Source organism: Chrysemys picta, chromosome 21 (genome assembly GCF_011386835.1).
Source record: "Chrysemys picta bellii isolate R12L10 chromosome 21, ASM1138683v2, whole genome shotgun sequence".
In the NCBI taxonomy this organism is placed as follows: domain Eukaryota; kingdom Metazoa; phylum Chordata; order Testudines; family Emydidae; genus Chrysemys; species Chrysemys picta.
The window spans coordinates 12495404-12512545 of NC_088811.1; the positions used below are offsets into that span (position 1 = coordinate 12495404).

Here is a 17142-nt window from a genome sequence, read left to right on the forward strand (position 1 = left end):
CCTTCAGATGCTTGTTTCAGCCTGGTGCTGTCATTGCTGTGTTCTTCCCCCACAGCTCCCCTCCTGGCTATGCTCAGGTGAAGGCATCTGCCTCCTCCCCCACCCCCAATGCACTGTGGAATGGAAGACATGCCCCATCAACGCTGCAGCATGGGCTGAGGTTTGGCCAAGTATCTCATTTCACTTCATGCTCCCCCCACCCCAAATAGTAATGCTGGTGACAGGCACTTGTGCAGAATGGACCTTTCCCACTGCCCAGCTAGGCCCTGGGGGGGGGGGGGGGGGGGCGAATCCTTGACTGAACGAGCTGCTCAGTTTAACTAGAACTGCTGCTGCCTGAGGACTGTTTAGTTGTTGAGCTCATGCTGTGCGCAAGGCCCTGGGTGTGGTGCTCAGGGCCCCAGGCCTAGGGCCCCCTGCTAGCAGAGCTGTGTTCAAAGCTGTGCACCCAGCACATTGGAATGACTCTGCCTGGCTGGACTCTCCCACTCCTGACTGGTTATAGAGAGAGTTAAACCATGGTTGAGCCTGATCTTCCAGCACACAAGACACCCCTACACACTTCTGCACCACCACTGGGCCTGTACCATCCATATTCTCATCATGTTCCTAAAGTGAACCATGCTTTAACTGTCAGATTTAGAGTGTTCACCCAGGTACCTCTACAGTGTAGGGATTAAACATAGTTGGATCCACAATCCAGCCTGGGGCAGGGATTAGGAATAGTTCATCCTGGCCTGAGCTGTGGGGAAAATGAAAAAGCTCACACGACGACCCTGCAGCTTGTTGGGACATTTTAAGGTTTCCCTTGGATTAGTATAAAGCATGAGCATACACTGCCGGAGGGTGAAAGCCCCAGCTCTGTTAGCCAGACTGGAAGCGGCTTAACCAGCTCTGTGGCCCAGCCAGAGTGGTAGGTTGTGCGCACACCTCCAATCTGCACCTGTACCAGTGGAGGCCACAGGCTGTAAAATCCAGTCCCTGAGCAGTTGGTGCATGACACACCCTAGCCCCACTGCTAAACGCCTCACTCCTGCCTGGCTGGCCCCACCCTTAACAGAGCAACCTCACTGTCATCCTTGAGCATGGAGAGGATGTTGGCATGACTCTCAAAACCGCTTTCAGCTGGGTTAGAGCTGAACTGACCTAAAAATCCAAACCCAGGGCCAAGAGATTTTGCACCCATCTTATTGATCCAGAAATGAGGCACGCGTGAGTGTCTGCTATTTATTAATTAATTCCTAATCACTGAACTAGAGCTGAAATTGACCTGGAGAATTCCCTTCTTCCCATTCCTTTAAAAAACGAAACAAAAAGGGGAGTGGGGAGGTTGGGAGAAAAACTTGACCAAGTCTTTTAGACCATTTAGTGTCCAAATACCCCAGCCCGCTGTCTTTGCTGCAGTGAGTGGGCGAGTCCCCACTATGATCATTGAAACAGACCCTGAGGAGGACATTGAAAAAGCAGTTGGATCGTTTCTTAGAGTGCAGCCTGGAGCTCTGCGGGGAGGTTCAGATGGTTCTAGCTGCCATTAGCATATGAGAACAGACTGGGACATGGTTAGTTTGTAACAGAGAGGGGCACTGGGAAGCCCCGAGGGAGTTTGCTCTGGGAGAGACTAACTAGCATGTGTCTCGGGCAGAGCAGGAGAGAGAACGTGGCTCAATGAGGAGGTGAGAGCAGAGTGGTCATGGCCCTTGGGCGGAGTGTCTGGCTCCCTGTCCTGCCAAGCCGGGCTCCTCTTGCCCCATGGCAGTTGTGTTGCCTGCAGTGAGCGGGTAGATGGATGGAGCGGGCAGCTGTGACTCACTGCTCCGTGGGACAGTTCAACAGCTCGAAAGTGTCCTCCATAACCTGCCACAGGCAGTTCTCCAGCGGGAACTCATTGTCCACCAGGTTGACCAAGTAGTAGTTGTCGTGGATGTACTGGATAATCATGCGCGAGGGAGACTCCTCTTCGTACAGCTTAGCCCACTGCTCAATCCACAAAGCGAAGGCCTCATCCTGTTGGGACAAAGGTAGAGAGCTTGGTACAGTCACCACACGTCACGTTAGCTACGACACCTACATTGTCGTCTAGGGCGGCTCCTCTTGGGAGGTTAAGCCAGAGGGCGTATGGCTTTGCGTCTGCCCCACTCCACAGCTGAGGATCGGGGCAGTAAATCAACACAGCCTCCTGCTTTCTAGAAAGCATGTGCATGCGTTTTCTTCACCAGTGCTGCTCAGTACCGCCTCAGCCTCAACTGCTGTGGGAATTGGCACAGAAATCCTGGGGCTGGCACTCACATCGCCCACTTCATATAGACAACAAATACATAATGCGGGGAGGAGGGGAGAGAGAGGGGAATCTTGCAGCCCTCACTCACACAAAGCTCCCATTGCATAAGGACTAAGGAGCATAGGATGGAGCCCATCTAGGCACTACCGTGGCCCTGTGTCTGTCCAGTGGGTCTTGATAAAGAAGAGACAAAACCCCCCAAACCAAACTGCACCACCTCTCTCTAACCCCCGGGTGGGGATACGTTAAAGGTCAGCTGGAGTGAGGCTCTTACCTTCCAGTACATGAAGCTAACTGGATCCACAACCGTCGGCTGAATGATCTCTCTGCCTGGGAAGATGCCCCAGGTCACGGCGTTGGGCTGCAGATCGGGAGCGTTGGTGATGTTTTCACCCTGCCAAGAGGAGGACGGGACATTGGAAGCAGTTTCTAGAGAAAGATGGTCCCGAGCGGGAAGTGGGGGCAGTGGAGCTGGGCCGTGGCGCAGAGGTGCTTTTATGGGCGCTACTTCCTGAAATTAAACCATCAGCCAACCCGTGAAAAGCCAGCAGCTCAGGAAGGAGCTGCAGGGAATAGCTAGTGCTGCTCCCAGCTTCCTGCCCTGCTGGCAGACCTGCTCTCTCTCCTTAGGACCTCGGTCGCCGGGGTCTCCGGGAAGCATCGGCTAAGCACGCTCTTACCCGGACGTTGACAATGTGGTAATTCACGCGGAGCTCGTACTTCTTCGTCTTCAGCACTTTGAGCAGCGCGGTGATGTTCTCACTGGAGGTGAAGAATTCCAGGTATGCCTGCGTGGGCGGGAGGAAACAGAAGCCAAAACTCATTGCGGTGCAGGGACGGGAGGAACCCGCGGGGAACCCAGCTGTTGAGGACTCATCCGGTTTTCTGAAGCCCCAGCAGTTAAAATGGGGAAGGTACTAAGAAGAATCCATCCATCCATCCCACCCCCTGACACAGGCCCATACTATCCCCATTTTATAGATGGGGAAACTGAGGCAAGTCAGGGGGAGAGCTGGGAATGGCCAAATAAACAAAGGGCAGAAGTGGCAGTGGCCCCAAAAGTGCCTAGCACAGAGGTAACACAGGGCACAAGCCCAATGTATTGATAATCCTTTGCAGGCAGCCTCTTACCCATCCTCCTAGCTTAGGTCCTTCAGAGCTAAGGAGTCCAAAATCAAGCCTCCCCATGGGCTCTGCAGTAGGGGATGCACTCAGGTAACTAAGCCACAGCCTTGCACCTGTCATTCCAGGTGTCCATAAAGCAGCAGGTGCTGGCTGTTTCTAAAAGACTCCGGCTTGACAGCTTTGTTCTGTGCTGTACCCCCGTTGGCAATTTCACCCCCGCGGGCCGGCGAGCGATCCCAGCTGGGCTCTAATGAGGGCCCGACCATTCACAGCAGCACCTCTTTTGTCTGGTGTCCTCTGCGTGTGCCTAAGACAGCCTAATTCCTCCTTTTCCCCATTGGCTGCTGCTCGGGGCTGGATTCAGCAACTGCTTCCCTCCCAACTGGGCACTAGCTCTGTTTCCTGGCTATTGTGTTGGATGATTGATTTCCTTGCTCCTGGGGAATCTTTCGCCACTGAACTGCGTTTGCCATCTGCTGGCCCAGCGGCTTTAACGATCCAAATCCCTTTGAATTAGCTCGTATTGTTCCCCACCACGTGCTCTGCTCCCACTGTTTACCTTGATGCTGGGGGACCCCATAATCATCATCATCATGATATTTTGCACTTCTCTAGCGCCATTCACTGGAGGATCTCAAAGTGCTGTCTCTCTCACACGAGACAGGCAAGGGAAATACAGAAATCGCTTCCAGCCATCACTGAAATGCAGCCGGGCTCTGGGGTGGAGCACAGGTGCTGGCTGAACAGTGCATGGTAACACTGTGCAACTGGTCAGGACTGGCAATAAAGAACAGCGGGCAGTATGGTCTAGGGGACAGAGCACTGGTCTGGGACACCAGAGACCTGGGTTCTATTCCTGGCTCTGTCACTAGCCAGCTGGATAACCATGGGCAAGCTATTTCCCCTCTTTGTGCTTCAGTTTCCCCATCTGTAAAAGGGGATAATGAGCCTTTGTAAAGCACCTTGAGATCTGATGAGAAGTGTGACATATGAGCCAGGCATCCCTCTCCGAGTGAAACTGCAGGGAGAGTTTAGGGAAGCAGAACAACAACACGCAAGCTGGAAGCTGACCAGGACACACTTGCAGTCATTAAAGATCCTATGACTTTCTCAGTGTTCTGTTTCCTCCAAAGGACAGTACCTCCTGCACCACCATTTGAGGCAGTGGCTTGGAGGGAAGAGCACCACCTACTGGATACCCTGCAGGCAGCACTTAGAGTGGGGCCTGCTCCATGAGAGGCTGGGCTGCATCCTGGGAAAATGTAAGTAGCACTCTCCATCCCCAGAGGTGAAACACTTCAAAGGCCGGGAAGTGGCCCTGTCTCTATTTTACAGATGAGGAAATAGAGGTTCGTAGATGAACTGGCTCGCCCAAGGCAACACAGCGACTCGGTGGAAGAGCCACGAGTACAGTCCAGATCGTCTCGGTCCCAATCTCCTGCCAGATCTCCCTGCCTGCTCTTGCTCAAGACAGCAGAGTCACCGCAAGCTGGCAGAAGATTCTCTTATTGGGCACGTAGCCAGATGCCATCACTTCCTGTAACGCAGGTTGTTGGAAAGTAACAAGCCAGAAGGTCTGGGAGGGAGCTCAGGGAATTGAAGCTAGACGTGTCCTTAGCCCAACGAACCCCAGCTCTGAAATAAGCAGCTTTGGGAAAGACGGCGAATGGAAGAGGCTGGGACAGCAGCCTTGGGATACAGGCATTGGGGTGGGACTATCCAGGTGTCGAACGCCTGCCTTTCAGTGAGAGGCTCCATCTATCTAGCCAAGAGGAGACTGACAGGTGACTGGATCACTGTCTAGGGGGAGAAGATTCCTGATAAGGGGCTCTTCAATCTTAGCAAGCAAAGGCGTCACAAGATCCAATGGCTGGAAGCGGAAGCTAGACAAATTCAGACTAGAAATCAAGTCCCATTTTTTAACAGTGGGGGGTAATTAGCCACTGGAATGAATTATCTAGAGATGGGTCATCACGTGAAGGTTAAAAAAAAAAATCTAGGTTGGATCTCTTTCTACAGAGGTACTTCTAGCTCAACCAACTGTTACCGGGCTGAATGCAGAAATCGAACAACGTTCTTTCATCTCCTGCATAAGAGGCCAGACTAGATGCTAAGGGTCCCTTCTAGCCATACACATCTATGCTTGGTACCTTCTGGAAGACATAGCCCCCACTGGGCCCCCAGCCCACGATGGGGTCAGTGGACGGTTTGCCATTGATGTTTGGCTGGGAGTTGATGGTCAGGATTCCTCTTCTGTTCACCTTCTCCAGCTGCTCCTTCAAGAGGTTGGTTTCAGCAGCGAGAGGGTCGTCGTTCCAGGGGAGGCAGGTCACCTGCAGGAAGGAAAGAGAGTGAAATCCAAGGGTCTATCCATTACCATAATCTCACAGCACCGGGCAGCGACAAGACTCCAGTGGATGGGGACATGGCTGCCCACCTCATAGGTGAGATGAGCTAGTGAGAGCACAGCCCACAAGTGCTCTTACCTCACGCAGTCTGACAGCTCCCTTCTGGGTGCAAATTGAGATCCCAGGCAGCTTCTTTAAAGCCCTACATGGTCCAATACAGCCCATCTCAGAGACCCCCTTCAAACCAGGGGTGCTTTTCCAGCGTGCGGTCCCCAGGGCTGAACGCATGGGGGTTGTCCCTTCTTATCAGGTGTGCCATTATTCTGAAAAATCACTGGTCTTGGCCCTTTCACAGCACAAGGACATCTTTGTCCAGGTTTGTTCCTAGCTCTGGGTGCTGGCTCTCCCATGCTGAGAGTCCCCCCTCCTTGGTGGAGGAACGCCCTGACCCTGTGTAGAGGAATGTCACAGGGTGCTTGACGCCTTTGAGAGGGCATGAAATAAGCACCATTGTCTCTCTCCGAGCCAGTCCTCGTTGGGGGCTGCACTGCCCCACTCTCCAATGAGCCTCCCTCTCCGTTCTCAGCCCCAAGCCTTCACTCACCTTGTGCCCCTCCTTGTTGGGCTCTCCAGAGATGTAACAGGTGAACACCTCGAAGACGCTCTCCTCACTCATCAGCTCCTCCCCCCACATCTTCAGGAGCTCCTCCCGAGGCGACTTGCTCTTCAGGTAGAAGAGGTAATAGTCCTTCAGCTCGCCGAAGGCTGGCGAGGAAGAGTTCCCCCTGTGGGGTGGAGCAGAGAGACGGGGTTTATGTGCTGTCTGGGGTGGAACGTGACCTGCTTGATGGACTGTTCCAAACAGGGGGTGGAAAAAGCCATCCCCTTGACCCCCAAGATGGGGGGAGAGTCGCCAATCAACCAGGGATCCGCACCCCCACCGCGTTGGGGCCACCCACTCAATCCCACCCAGTAGCTCGCCCCCTCATGCAGCTCCAAGCAACTGGGCACCACCAGAGTCTCCTAGCAAAGTATCACCAGATGGACTAAGTGACGGGACTCCAAAAGGGGCCTGAAATGAGTCCAGCAGCCTCTGCCTGTCCTACAGAGCCAGCCTTCCATTTCAAGTGAAGTCGGAGCGGATGGTCCCATGACTCAAATGGCTTCCTGCTCCACTCGCCCTGGCTCCAGCCCCCTTTGGTCTAGGCCAGAGACTCACCAGCGGCCATTGGGGAAATCGTCCCATTCCTGAGTTCGGTGAATGTAGCTCTTTGGCCTGGAGGCCCAGAAAATAGGCCGGACGTCTTCGACTCTCCTCTTGGGGTGGGCGCTGACTGCCCAGGGCAGAGGCCGTCTTGGGGGAAAATGGAGATTATTAGGGTGGCTTCTCTGTAACAGACTCCCTGGTTTGGGATTGAAAGCACTGCTAGTAAATGCATTTTATGGGAGAGGCAGGGCTCGGGGGGGGCTGAAGCAGAATTGAGAGACCTCACTGCATCCACAGAGGCACCTCCCTCCAGAGCGGATACCTCTCCCCCATTCGGGAGATGGTGGCTCATGCCAAGGCATTCATTATCCCCCTCTCATGTATCCTCCCAGGCGGCTGGGCAGTTTGTTAAAGACAAATTGCACAGATTAAATACACAGACGGGCTCCTGCCCTTTTCTGGTGGCTAGACAGGCCTGAAAGGTTTGCTATTTTTAAAGAAAAAAAGACCCCAATGTTTGTGTCCCCCACCCTTGCCGGACAGCCCCCTGCTCAACTATTGAACATTTTCCCTATTTCTGCTGGAGATCACAGTTTGAGCTTACTCAGCACTTAACACCAAGGGAAGGGGAAGATGAAAAGTTCTTATCTCCCGACTGTTCGTCACGCATTTGAGTTAAGTGCTTGTCAAAAAACAAACAAACCAACCAACAAAAAAAGCCACAACAAACCCACACCTATACCACAAAACAAAACCCCGCCAATAGGTTTAAACAGTCTGACTACAAACCACCTTCCCCTCAGTTGCTGCAGCTCTCACACCCTTAGTACTTTGAGGTCATAATCCTCCCAGCTCTCCAGTCATCCACAGAGTCCTCTAGGGAAGGCCAGACCTGAATTTCTAATGTATCAATACAAACAGAAGGAGAGGGTGGCAGTGGGGGGGGAACCACCAGCCAAGGTTTACTGCTTTCTGCAGAAGGCAGTAAAGGAAAGGCACCAGCTCTTTTTCTTTCCTTTACAGGTCATATCTATTGAAGGTGCAGCTGTGACAGGAGAAAGATGTTCCAGTAGTAGCGCTCTGCTCACCTGGGATCCTCTTTCCAAATGCCCAGACGTTTGAGGATCTCGGTGGTGGCCACTTCTCTGTTGAGGGTGTAGAAATGCAGGCCGGACACCATGCCGCTGTCCAGCAGCTCCCGGCACATGGACACCGCCAGCTCCACCCCGTAGTTCCGGATGGCTGCGTCGTTGTCCTTGATGGGCTCAATCACTTCTTTGATCTCCTGTGGCACCTCGAGTTTGGAGAGCTTCACAAGCTGGCGCAGAGAATGGTAACCCTGGGTATGGGATACAAGGGGAATACCTGAGGGAAAGGCTAACGAGGCCTCTCAATTTTCAGGCCTATTTCTGCTCCCCAGCCAGTTGACAAAGTAACATCTGTACCAGGAAAGATCTCCGCTAGGGGGAAGAGTTTTTATAGCAGTCAAAACAGAAGACTTTGCATCAAAACAGAAGAACTCTATTCCCATCTTTATCACTGACTTTTAGTGCAACCTCCGACAAATCACTTTAACCTCTCTGTGCTCCATTTCTCCCCCCCCCGCCCCAATCTTTAAAAAGGGGGCAGTATTTACCTCCTTCAAAGGGGGCAGGCAATTGGGGGGTTAATTCATGTTTGAAAAGCACTCGAGATCTCTGCAGGCAAGGCGGAAGCGTAAAGAGGAATGCAAAGCTCCGAGCCGCTGTTCTGTACCATAGCGTCCCGGCTGGTGTCTTTAGACTGTAAACTCTTCAGGGAAGAGACCTGCGGTTATTGGCTTGGCACTGTTTGGCCAAGGGCTCCAGTTTACCCATTGCATTGTGCTAGGTGTGCTTAGTGACATGACTGATGAAGACCCCCCCGGAAAGGTGGCTCCCACCATCCTTCCATTACTTTGTTCTGCTACATTTTTGCTCTGCAGAGACAACAGTCAGATCTTACAAGCTACCAGTTGCCTCCTGGGGCGCACTGAGCACCCTCATCTCCCAGTGACTTGGAGCTTTAGTTGAGGGTGCTTGGGACCTGGCAGGATTTAGCCCAAAAATCCAACCATGGACCCCTCCTGGCAAGGGCTGGGGAATCTCACCTGGATGGGAAAGATGCCAGGTACGATAGGGCAGGTGATGCCAATGGCCTGACAGTCCTTCATGAACGCGAGGAAGGTCTTGGACCTGAAGAAGAGCTGCGTGATGATGAAGTCAGCCCCAGCAGAGACTTTCTCCTTCAAGTGCCTCAGGTCGGCTTCGTAGCTCTCGGCTTCAGGGTGGCCCTTGGGGTAACCTTCAGAGAGAAGAGGAGGAGCTGAGCCAGGAGGCAGCACGCTTTCTCCTCCAGAGCCTCGGTCACGCTGGGGCATCAAACGCCTGAACCATTCAGGACCGAGTCCAGCATCCACAAGCCGTCGCTCAGAGTCTTGCCAGCACAGTCTGCCGATCCCCACGATCAGAGGCAAACCCCACCACCGCTCGCTCGTAAAAAGATGCCTTTACCTGCCACGCAGATGTCAAAATAGTCATCGAACTCGCAGCGAATGTGCTTCACCAAGTCAACGGCGTAGTTGAAGCCTTCCACCTCTTCCTCCCACTCCTCGCCAATGGGGTCTGCGTGAGGAGAAATGGAGACGGGTCTGACCCATGGCCTGTGTATAGGAAAGCTCAACCAGCGCTAGACAGGCCGCCCATCACTGAGAGGAAGGGGAAATGGCATCTCCAAGGTCATTGGACCCTTACTTGGTTCCACCCATGGGCCCTTCACCTCCACCACCTGAGCTGGAGGCACCATGCCTTCTGGGCCAAGGTTAACTCATCTCAGCCCTAACCCAAGAGGACTTCCCTATCCTGGGACAACAGATTCAGACAGATGCTTAACCACATGGCCCCAGAACTGGGAGGGATGCTAGATCGCCAGGTTGGTTCATTCTAGTTCCTCCCACAGAGGAGTCGCTCACTGGAGGTGAAGGTACCTCTGGCATTATCCCCAAGGCTCACCTCCTCGCAGTGCCATGATGTTCTTCAGCCCCAGATGCTTGGCTTTCTGCAGATGCCCTGTGATCTCCTCCTTGGTCTGGTTGCAACATGTCATGTGCAGGACGGTCTCCAGGCCACAGTAGTTGACGGCCGTGTTGGCGATGATCATAGAGGAGGTCTCCTTGTCGGAGCCCGGGTCCCCTGCCGGATGCCAGGTCACATCAATGAAGAGGGGGCCACCCATCCCCATGCGGTCGAACCTGCAGATTATAACAGAAGCAGTTTATTGCTAGCCTGTGGGGGCACTGCCACCCCCAGGCCTGGAATATCGCACTCACTACCAGACAGCGTGTGGCAAACGGGAGGGAATTTGGACCAGAGCAGCAAGAACAGTTACTGGGCTGAAGCAGCCACCTCAGGAGAAGAGACCAAGAGCTTACTCGCTCCAGGTTGGTGAAGGAACTACTAAGGGCCACGAGAACCTGGCAGATCAACACCACAGAGGCGAGACCATGTTCAGGGAGAGCCAAAGGGGTGGAACTAGCACTTCGGACAACTTTTTTTTTTTTTTTATAAAGAGGAAGAATTCTAGACTGGATCTACCAGAAGCTTCCTCCCAGCCACATCTAGGAGGCTGTGGCATCTTCTTCCAAAGGAGAAGGTGGCAGGCCCATGGCTACAATACGCATCTAGGGAATAGGGTATAACGGGGACTACAGGGAATAAGCAGGCACTGCTGGGGCCATTGGGAGGGGAAGGGGAACTAATAGCTCTAATCTAAGTCCAGATTCCAAACGGAGGCCTGCTCCAGATGCCAGAGACTCCCCTGCCTTCAGTGCTGCTGCCCCTGCTTACCCCAGGCTGGAACCTGGCCAGGGTGTGCAAAGCAGGGCCCTGTTATTCCGTTAGCACAGGCCAGAGGTTTTCAAACCACACCTTTCCCTTTGGCCGTTGCCACAGTGACTTGTGACCCGAGAGGCCCTTCCTGCACGGGCTGGGCACAAGGGGCAGAGCGTTCGCATTACACAGCACTGCGGAGGTTTGGCCTGGACACCCAGGGAGAGACACCCAGCAGGAGCGGGAAAAGACAAGGGCCTAAAGCAAAGCATCTAGATGACCGGAAAGCAAGCAGGATTCATGTTGCCAAGGCCATGGGCCCCGCAAGATTAGACCAGCCACCAGTCCATCTAGTTTGGTCATTGCCAGGGGCAGAAACTAATACACAATGCTTCCTGGAGAGACACCCATACACACCCCACTCATGCACCTACCAGACCCTGCACACTAAGCAAGAGGAAGATTCCTTTCTGCTCCCCTGCCTGACCCCACAGTGATCAGTTCAGACTCTGAAGCACGAGTGTGGATTCACCTTTAGCAGGAATCTGTTCGCATACGAAATGATCCAGCCCCCTTAGTAATCCCACCATGGTGTTTAACTCTATGGGGATGCAAAGATGAATTACCTGGAGTCCATCACCCTTCTCAGCAGGGAAGCACAGACCCATTACCTGCTTCTTCACCTGGAAGGGAGACAGAGCACAGGCCTGAACCGGCTCTATCAGGCTGTCCCCCAATCAAAGCCATCGCGCCTCCTCCCTGTTTCCCCCACCCCGCAGGGCTCACCTGGAGATCAGGTTGACCGCACCATTGGCCGTCCGCGGGGGGAAGAACTCTAAGGAGAACCACTTGTCCCCGGAGTCGTATCGCCGGCGCATCTTCTCCCGCAGCCGCTCGTGGCGCTCCGCATCCAGGACGGGGGTGGAGCATCGCGAGCTGTCCTTGGAGCCCTCACTGCCACTGCTGCTGCCGTCCGACCTGGAACTGGCGCTCCCATTGCTGGCGCTGGGGGGCTCGTTGACCATGATGTGCTCTCTGGGAGGGGGCGAGGGGAGGAGGGTGGGTGTCACTGCCTAGGGGGTGGCTAGGAAGGCAGTTTATGGGCGGCTGCTCTAAGCAGGAGCTGGAGGAGGGTGCAGGAAGACAAGGGGATCACAGGGCACAGGATGTAGGAGGAATGCATGTTGCCTCCTTGTTGTCAACGATCCACCACACCTGATGATTTCAGTGGGGCTGGAAGGAGACTCAGGGGCTGTTAAAAATCACTCCACACCCTCCCTTCCCTGAACTGTCCACCCATGTCTGCTCAATGGTATTTAACAGTACAGAAATCCCACTGAGCAGCGATGGGCTCGGAGAGGAGCAGCAAGGGGGCCTGAGCCCTGACCAGGACAGCAGGGCCAGCTGAATGACCTTGGCGCTTGCTAACGCTCCCCAAGGAGTTCTGGCGGGTACGGTAGTTCCTGCCTCCAAACTAGCTCCTGCAGGACCCTAGTCAGCCCTACTTTGCAGCTGCGCGTGGAGATCGGACTGAGTATGCAGTGACGGGGAGCAGTCAGTGATGCAAGTCAGTGGACCTTACTCACCCCTGGTGTAACTCTGCTAAAACCTAAAGTTAAACCAGGAATGATTTTGTCCCTCAGCAGAATCAGCAGGTTTAAGAGTTTCTTTCTGGACGTTCGAATGCTTTACAATTTATTTACCGCGGCGTCCTTGTGCAGCTGGCGAATGTCAGTCTGACCTGCTGGACAGTGCCTGGGCTTGCCAGCAGCTCTGTCCAGAGTGGGCTGCGTCCAGCCACCTCTCTGGCACAACGTGTGCACACAGCAGGGCCCTGCTGTCTCTCTGTTTGTTCCCGAACCGCAATGTTTCTTTAAATAGCTTGGGGAGAGAGGCCGGATCGCTACCCAGCATGCTCGCCGCTCAGAACCCTGCCCTCAAGCCCATAGTGTTCTCCTCTGGCAGAAGCCAGATGGAAGAGTCCAGCACGGTCATCTAGTCCCAATGCCCTGACATGGGCCAAGCTTGTTCCCTACGGTCTGTTACCTAGTGCAGTGTCCAGTCTGGCATCAGCCTTCAGCTGAGAAGTCCCCCATCACCCAGCATTCCTGTCGCATGAGAGTCTCCCTACCCCAGCATTCCCCTCTACACACAGCCTCCTTTTCCAGGCACTCAGCATCCCCTTCCCTTGAGAACCTCTTCCCAATACACCATGCTGGGAGGCCTGGATGCAAGCTAGGAAGAGTCCTATTGTCTGCCAGGGCGGCCAAAGGGAATGTAGGGAGGTGAAAACATTATCTACTATCTATTCCTTGGGGGACAAGCTGCCAGCCAGCCCCTTAAAAGGGGGGATGCACAGACTGATTGGCAAGTCTCACCTGAGCCCGGGAATGAAAACAGCCTGGCCTGCTGCTGGTCTTATAACTATATCAGCGCTGTGAGCCTGGCTTTACGGATGGGGATGCGGAGCTGCAGGGAGATGAAGTGACGTGCCCAAAGACACACAGCAAGTCAGTGGCAGAGCTGGGAAAAGATGCCAGACCTCTTAACTCCCAGTTCGGAGCGTGGCTCCCTGGCCTAGCGGTGCCTTGCCAAGTGTCTCTCTGGCCTAGCGGTGCCTTGCCAAGTGTCTCCTCTCAGCTGCACTCCACCTGCTGCTTTGGAAAGGAGCATGAAGCCTAGTCATCCCAGGACAGGCTGCTTTAACTTCTGAGTTGGTTTGGAGGAAGCGATAGCACAAACCCTGTACTTGTGGCACCACCTGTCCATGTCACCCAAACCAGCCACTGGCAGGCAGACTTTGCTCTCCCTTTGCTGCTTGCACGAGGGCTCAGGCTGAAAGGATCAGGAGAAAGGCTTAGCCTAGCCTCTGGGGACCTGTCCAGCTGGCAGGAGTTGTGAAAAAGGAGCAGGGAGGCTGCTGATGCCAAGAGGTACCTGGGCCTCCAATCTCTTGTGTGCATACAGACCTGATGTTTGTACAGAGCAGTCACAGTAACTCAGAACCCCTGAACAATTACGACTGGAGCAGAAACAACCAAAAGCAGCATAAAAACTCCAATCCTGGCCTTCAGTAACTGAGAAGTGAAGCCTGACGCCCTCCACCCCCATCATCCTTGTTCTAATCCACAGCTCAGAAGTGGGCGTTAGTGGTTAGCCCAGTGGTTCTCAGTCTGCTGCCCAGTCAGCACACAGCTGCGGCCCATGTGACATCCTCAAGGCCATATAGGTAGTATTGGATGCGGCCCACAATGGTAAATAGGTTGAGAACCACTGGGTTAGACCAAAGGCACCGGGAATCCGACCTCATGGGTTCTCTTCCCAGCTCTGTTACTGCGTTGCCGTGGTTCCTTGGGCAAGTCACAAGTGTGCCTCAGTTTCCCTATCTGGGATTATATCTCCACCTCCAGGGAAGGGTTGAGGCTTCATTCCTTAGGGTCTGTATTGTGCTTTGAGGCCCTTTACGAAAGGGGCGAGAGAAGGACAATTTAGGATTGTAAGCCTGGAAAAGGAGCCAGCAGATAAGGTATCTCCACCAGCAATATGTCAGGCCATGCCCTCATCCTCAGAGTCAATCAGAGCTTGTTGGCAAGAGAAGCCAGACAAGGGCCGGTAACATGTGAGAAACAATCGTCTGCCCAGCCTCTGCCTTCATCGTAGGGTTGGTTCTTTCCCTGTATCTGTTTGCTGTTATTGACGTGATGGCTGTGGCTGTGCAAACCCAAGCAGAGACAGCAAGGGCATTAGCAGGAGAGAGGAAAATGGCTCACACGGCCTCATGGGCTGCCAGGGAAGTAGGATTAATGGAGTTACAAGGGGAAAGGGGGCTAGAGATAGAAAGCCCCGTGGCTGGGACTTGCTGCTCCCTGAAGTCAAGAGGTGAAAAGTTTCAGAGAGGCAAAAATCTTCGCCCAGGCTTCACAAGTGCCCAGCGCGAGGCGCGGCTGGAGACACCGACCAGGGGCTGATGCTGCCCTTTGTGTGGCGGTGAAAGAGGCGATGACGTGGCTTTTCTTCCGAGGACTGGATCTGGACAGCTTGGCCCCTGTCCACACTAATCAGTTATTCACCTTAAATAACCCCCAAGGCAAGTACAGGAAGGAGCACGTGCCTAGCTGCTCAGACAGATTGTCCCTCCCCAAAGCAGAGCAGAACCAACAACCAGAAACAGGGTGCAGCCAGGCAGGCTTGTGGTAGACATCTCCTTCCCAGCTTTGGGATGGGAGGTGTAGCAGGCGTCCTGGCTGGGTCCCACATTCCCCTGACCCTGGGGGAGCGGTCCATTCTCCCAGGTCTCAGACGCTCCTGAGCCCAGGTGCACCCCTCCCCTGTGCAGCTTAATCCAGGCAGCCTAGCTCAGTGGTTCTCAACCAGGGGTACTTATACCCCTGGGGGGACGCAGAGGTCTTCCAGGGAGTACATCAGCTCATCTAGAGATTTGCCTAGTTTTACAACATAGAAAGTGCTAGCGAAGCCAGGACAAACTACAATGTCACAGACAATTTCTTTATACTGTTCTAGATACTGAAATGTAAGTACAATATTTATATTCCAATTGATTTTATAATTATATGGTAAGAATGAGAAAGTAAAAGCAATTTTTCAGTAATAATAATGTGCTGTGACCCTTCTTTGTATTTTTATGTCTGATTTTGTAAGCGAGTGGTTTTTAAGTGAGGGAAAACTTGGGGGTATGCAAGACAAATCAGACTCCTGAAAGGGGGGACAATAGTCTGGAAAGGTTGGGAGTACTGTACAGAGCAAAGAAGGGAGGCCAGGACTCCAGGGTTCTAATCTCGGCTCTCCCACTGAATGGGATCCCTCTGTTTACCCATCTGTAAAATGGGACTAATATTACCCCCCCACACACACACACATCCCATTATTAGAAGTATTGTCCTTCTTCACCAGCGCACAAGGCCCTTTCCCCTACTTCCAAACAGACAGCTGTTGTCAGCTTAGGAAGGCTGGGTCCATGCCACAGTTCACCCATACTCCAGGATGAAGCTATCCCTGTAGGGCTGAAGTTTAGTTGTCAGAAAGATTCCCAAAAATAAAATAAAAAAGCCAGACATTTTGGGGGAAGCTGGGGAGAGGGTGTTTCAGAATTGGCTGATTTACCAATCAAGCCATTTTGCAGGAACAGTTCAGTTTCCACTAACTCTGGACAGATCCCAGGTAGCATTTGACACCTGCATTGGCTTCTTGTCAGCGCAGAAGCTGGGCTCCTCACCCACCTGCTTGGAAATCAGGGCTTGCTCCACTGCAGGCAGCCTGGGAGCAGATTTCATTCGGGAAACGCCGTGGTTCAGTTTCCAAAACAAAATATTGTGAATGAAAATGTTCAGATGTTCACCGTTTTTTGCCAATCTAGCACAGGGAACTTTTTTGAAATCTCCAAACTTTTCTGTAGATGGAACAACAGTTTCCCACACAGCTCCAGGCAGGAGTCTCCCTCTCTTTTTCTCTAATCTCCCCCTCCCCTGGTTCTGCGCTGTCCTGCAGCAGGGCTCCATCTGGATCTGGGTGGTCACTCTGTGTCCTAGCCAGGCTGTCCCCTGTTCTTTCAGCTCCACCACTGCCATGAATCCGATCTCCCCCACCTGTCCTGCCCCACGGATGGGGGCCTGATCCGAGGTCTCTCCCTCACGCGCGCACCCAGCCCGCCAAAGGGGGGGGGGGGGGGAGATACTAATCCGGGGTCTCTCCTCCACGCGCGCACCCAGCCCGCCGAAGGGGGGGGGGGGAGATACTAATCCGGGGTCTCTCCTCCACGCGCGCACCCAGCCTGCCAAAGGGGGGGGGGGGGAGATACTAATCCGGGGTCTCTCCTCCACGCGCGCACCCAGCCCGCCGAAGGGGGGGGGAGAGAAAAGAATAATCCGGGGTCTCTCCCCCAGGCGCGCACCCGGCGCGGGGATTGGGGGGGGGGGGGCTGATCCGGGGTCTCTCCCCCACGCGCGCACCCGGCGCGGGGATTGGGGGGGGCTGATCCGGGCCGGGGTCTCTCCCCCACGCGCGCACCCGGCGCCGGAATTGGGGGGGGCTGATCCGGGGTCTCCCCCCCCGGCGCGCACGGACGCACCCCGTACCCAGAGGGAGGAGCCAGGCCGTCCCGCCCCGGATCCGGCTTCCCCCGGCTCTTACCCCGGTCTCCAGCTGTCTCAGCCCCACCACGTTCCTACGCGTGCCCGTTGCTACGGGAGCGCGCGTTAAATTCTCCTCCCCGGGGGGAGGAGTCGCCTCGCGCTCGTCACGTGACCAGGAAGCCGCCATTGCCCCCGCCCCTCTCACGCGATCCTGCGCCGGGCGGCTCGCGCGTCTCCTCGCACGTGGGGA

At 54.3% G+C, this 17142-nt stretch overlaps 1 protein-coding gene across 6 annotated transcripts; it reads right to left on the bottom strand.

Moving 5' to 3' along the window:
- Nucleotides 1-1213: 1213 nt before the first annotated feature.
- MTHFR (methylenetetrahydrofolate reductase) lies at nt 1214-17089 on the bottom strand. 6 transcript variants are annotated; one of them, XM_065575007.1, is made up of 13 exons: nt 16951-17055; nt 11590-11838; nt 11430-11486; nt 9988-10226; nt 9490-9600; nt 9087-9280; nt 8047-8297; nt 6971-7105; nt 6356-6536; nt 5554-5736; nt 2959-3066; nt 2553-2672; nt 1214-2004 (listed from the first exon to the last, which is right to left on the bottom strand). In XM_065575007.1, the coding sequence occupies exons 3-13, from the start codon at nt 11438-11440 to the stop codon at nt 1807-1809; spliced, it is 1731 nt and encodes a 576-aa protein (XP_065431079.1). In that variant the 5' UTR covers nt 11441-11486; nt 11590-11838; nt 16951-17055; the 3' UTR covers nt 1214-1806. The 6 variants fall into 6 exon arrangements, with proteins under 6 accessions (XP_065431079.1, XP_065431081.1, XP_065431078.1 ...); XM_065575009.1 differs by having other exon boundaries at nt 16896-16960; XM_065575006.1 differs by lacking the exon at nt 16951-17055 and adding an exon at nt 16041-16210.
- Between the last annotated feature and the right edge of the window lie 53 nt (nt 17090-17142).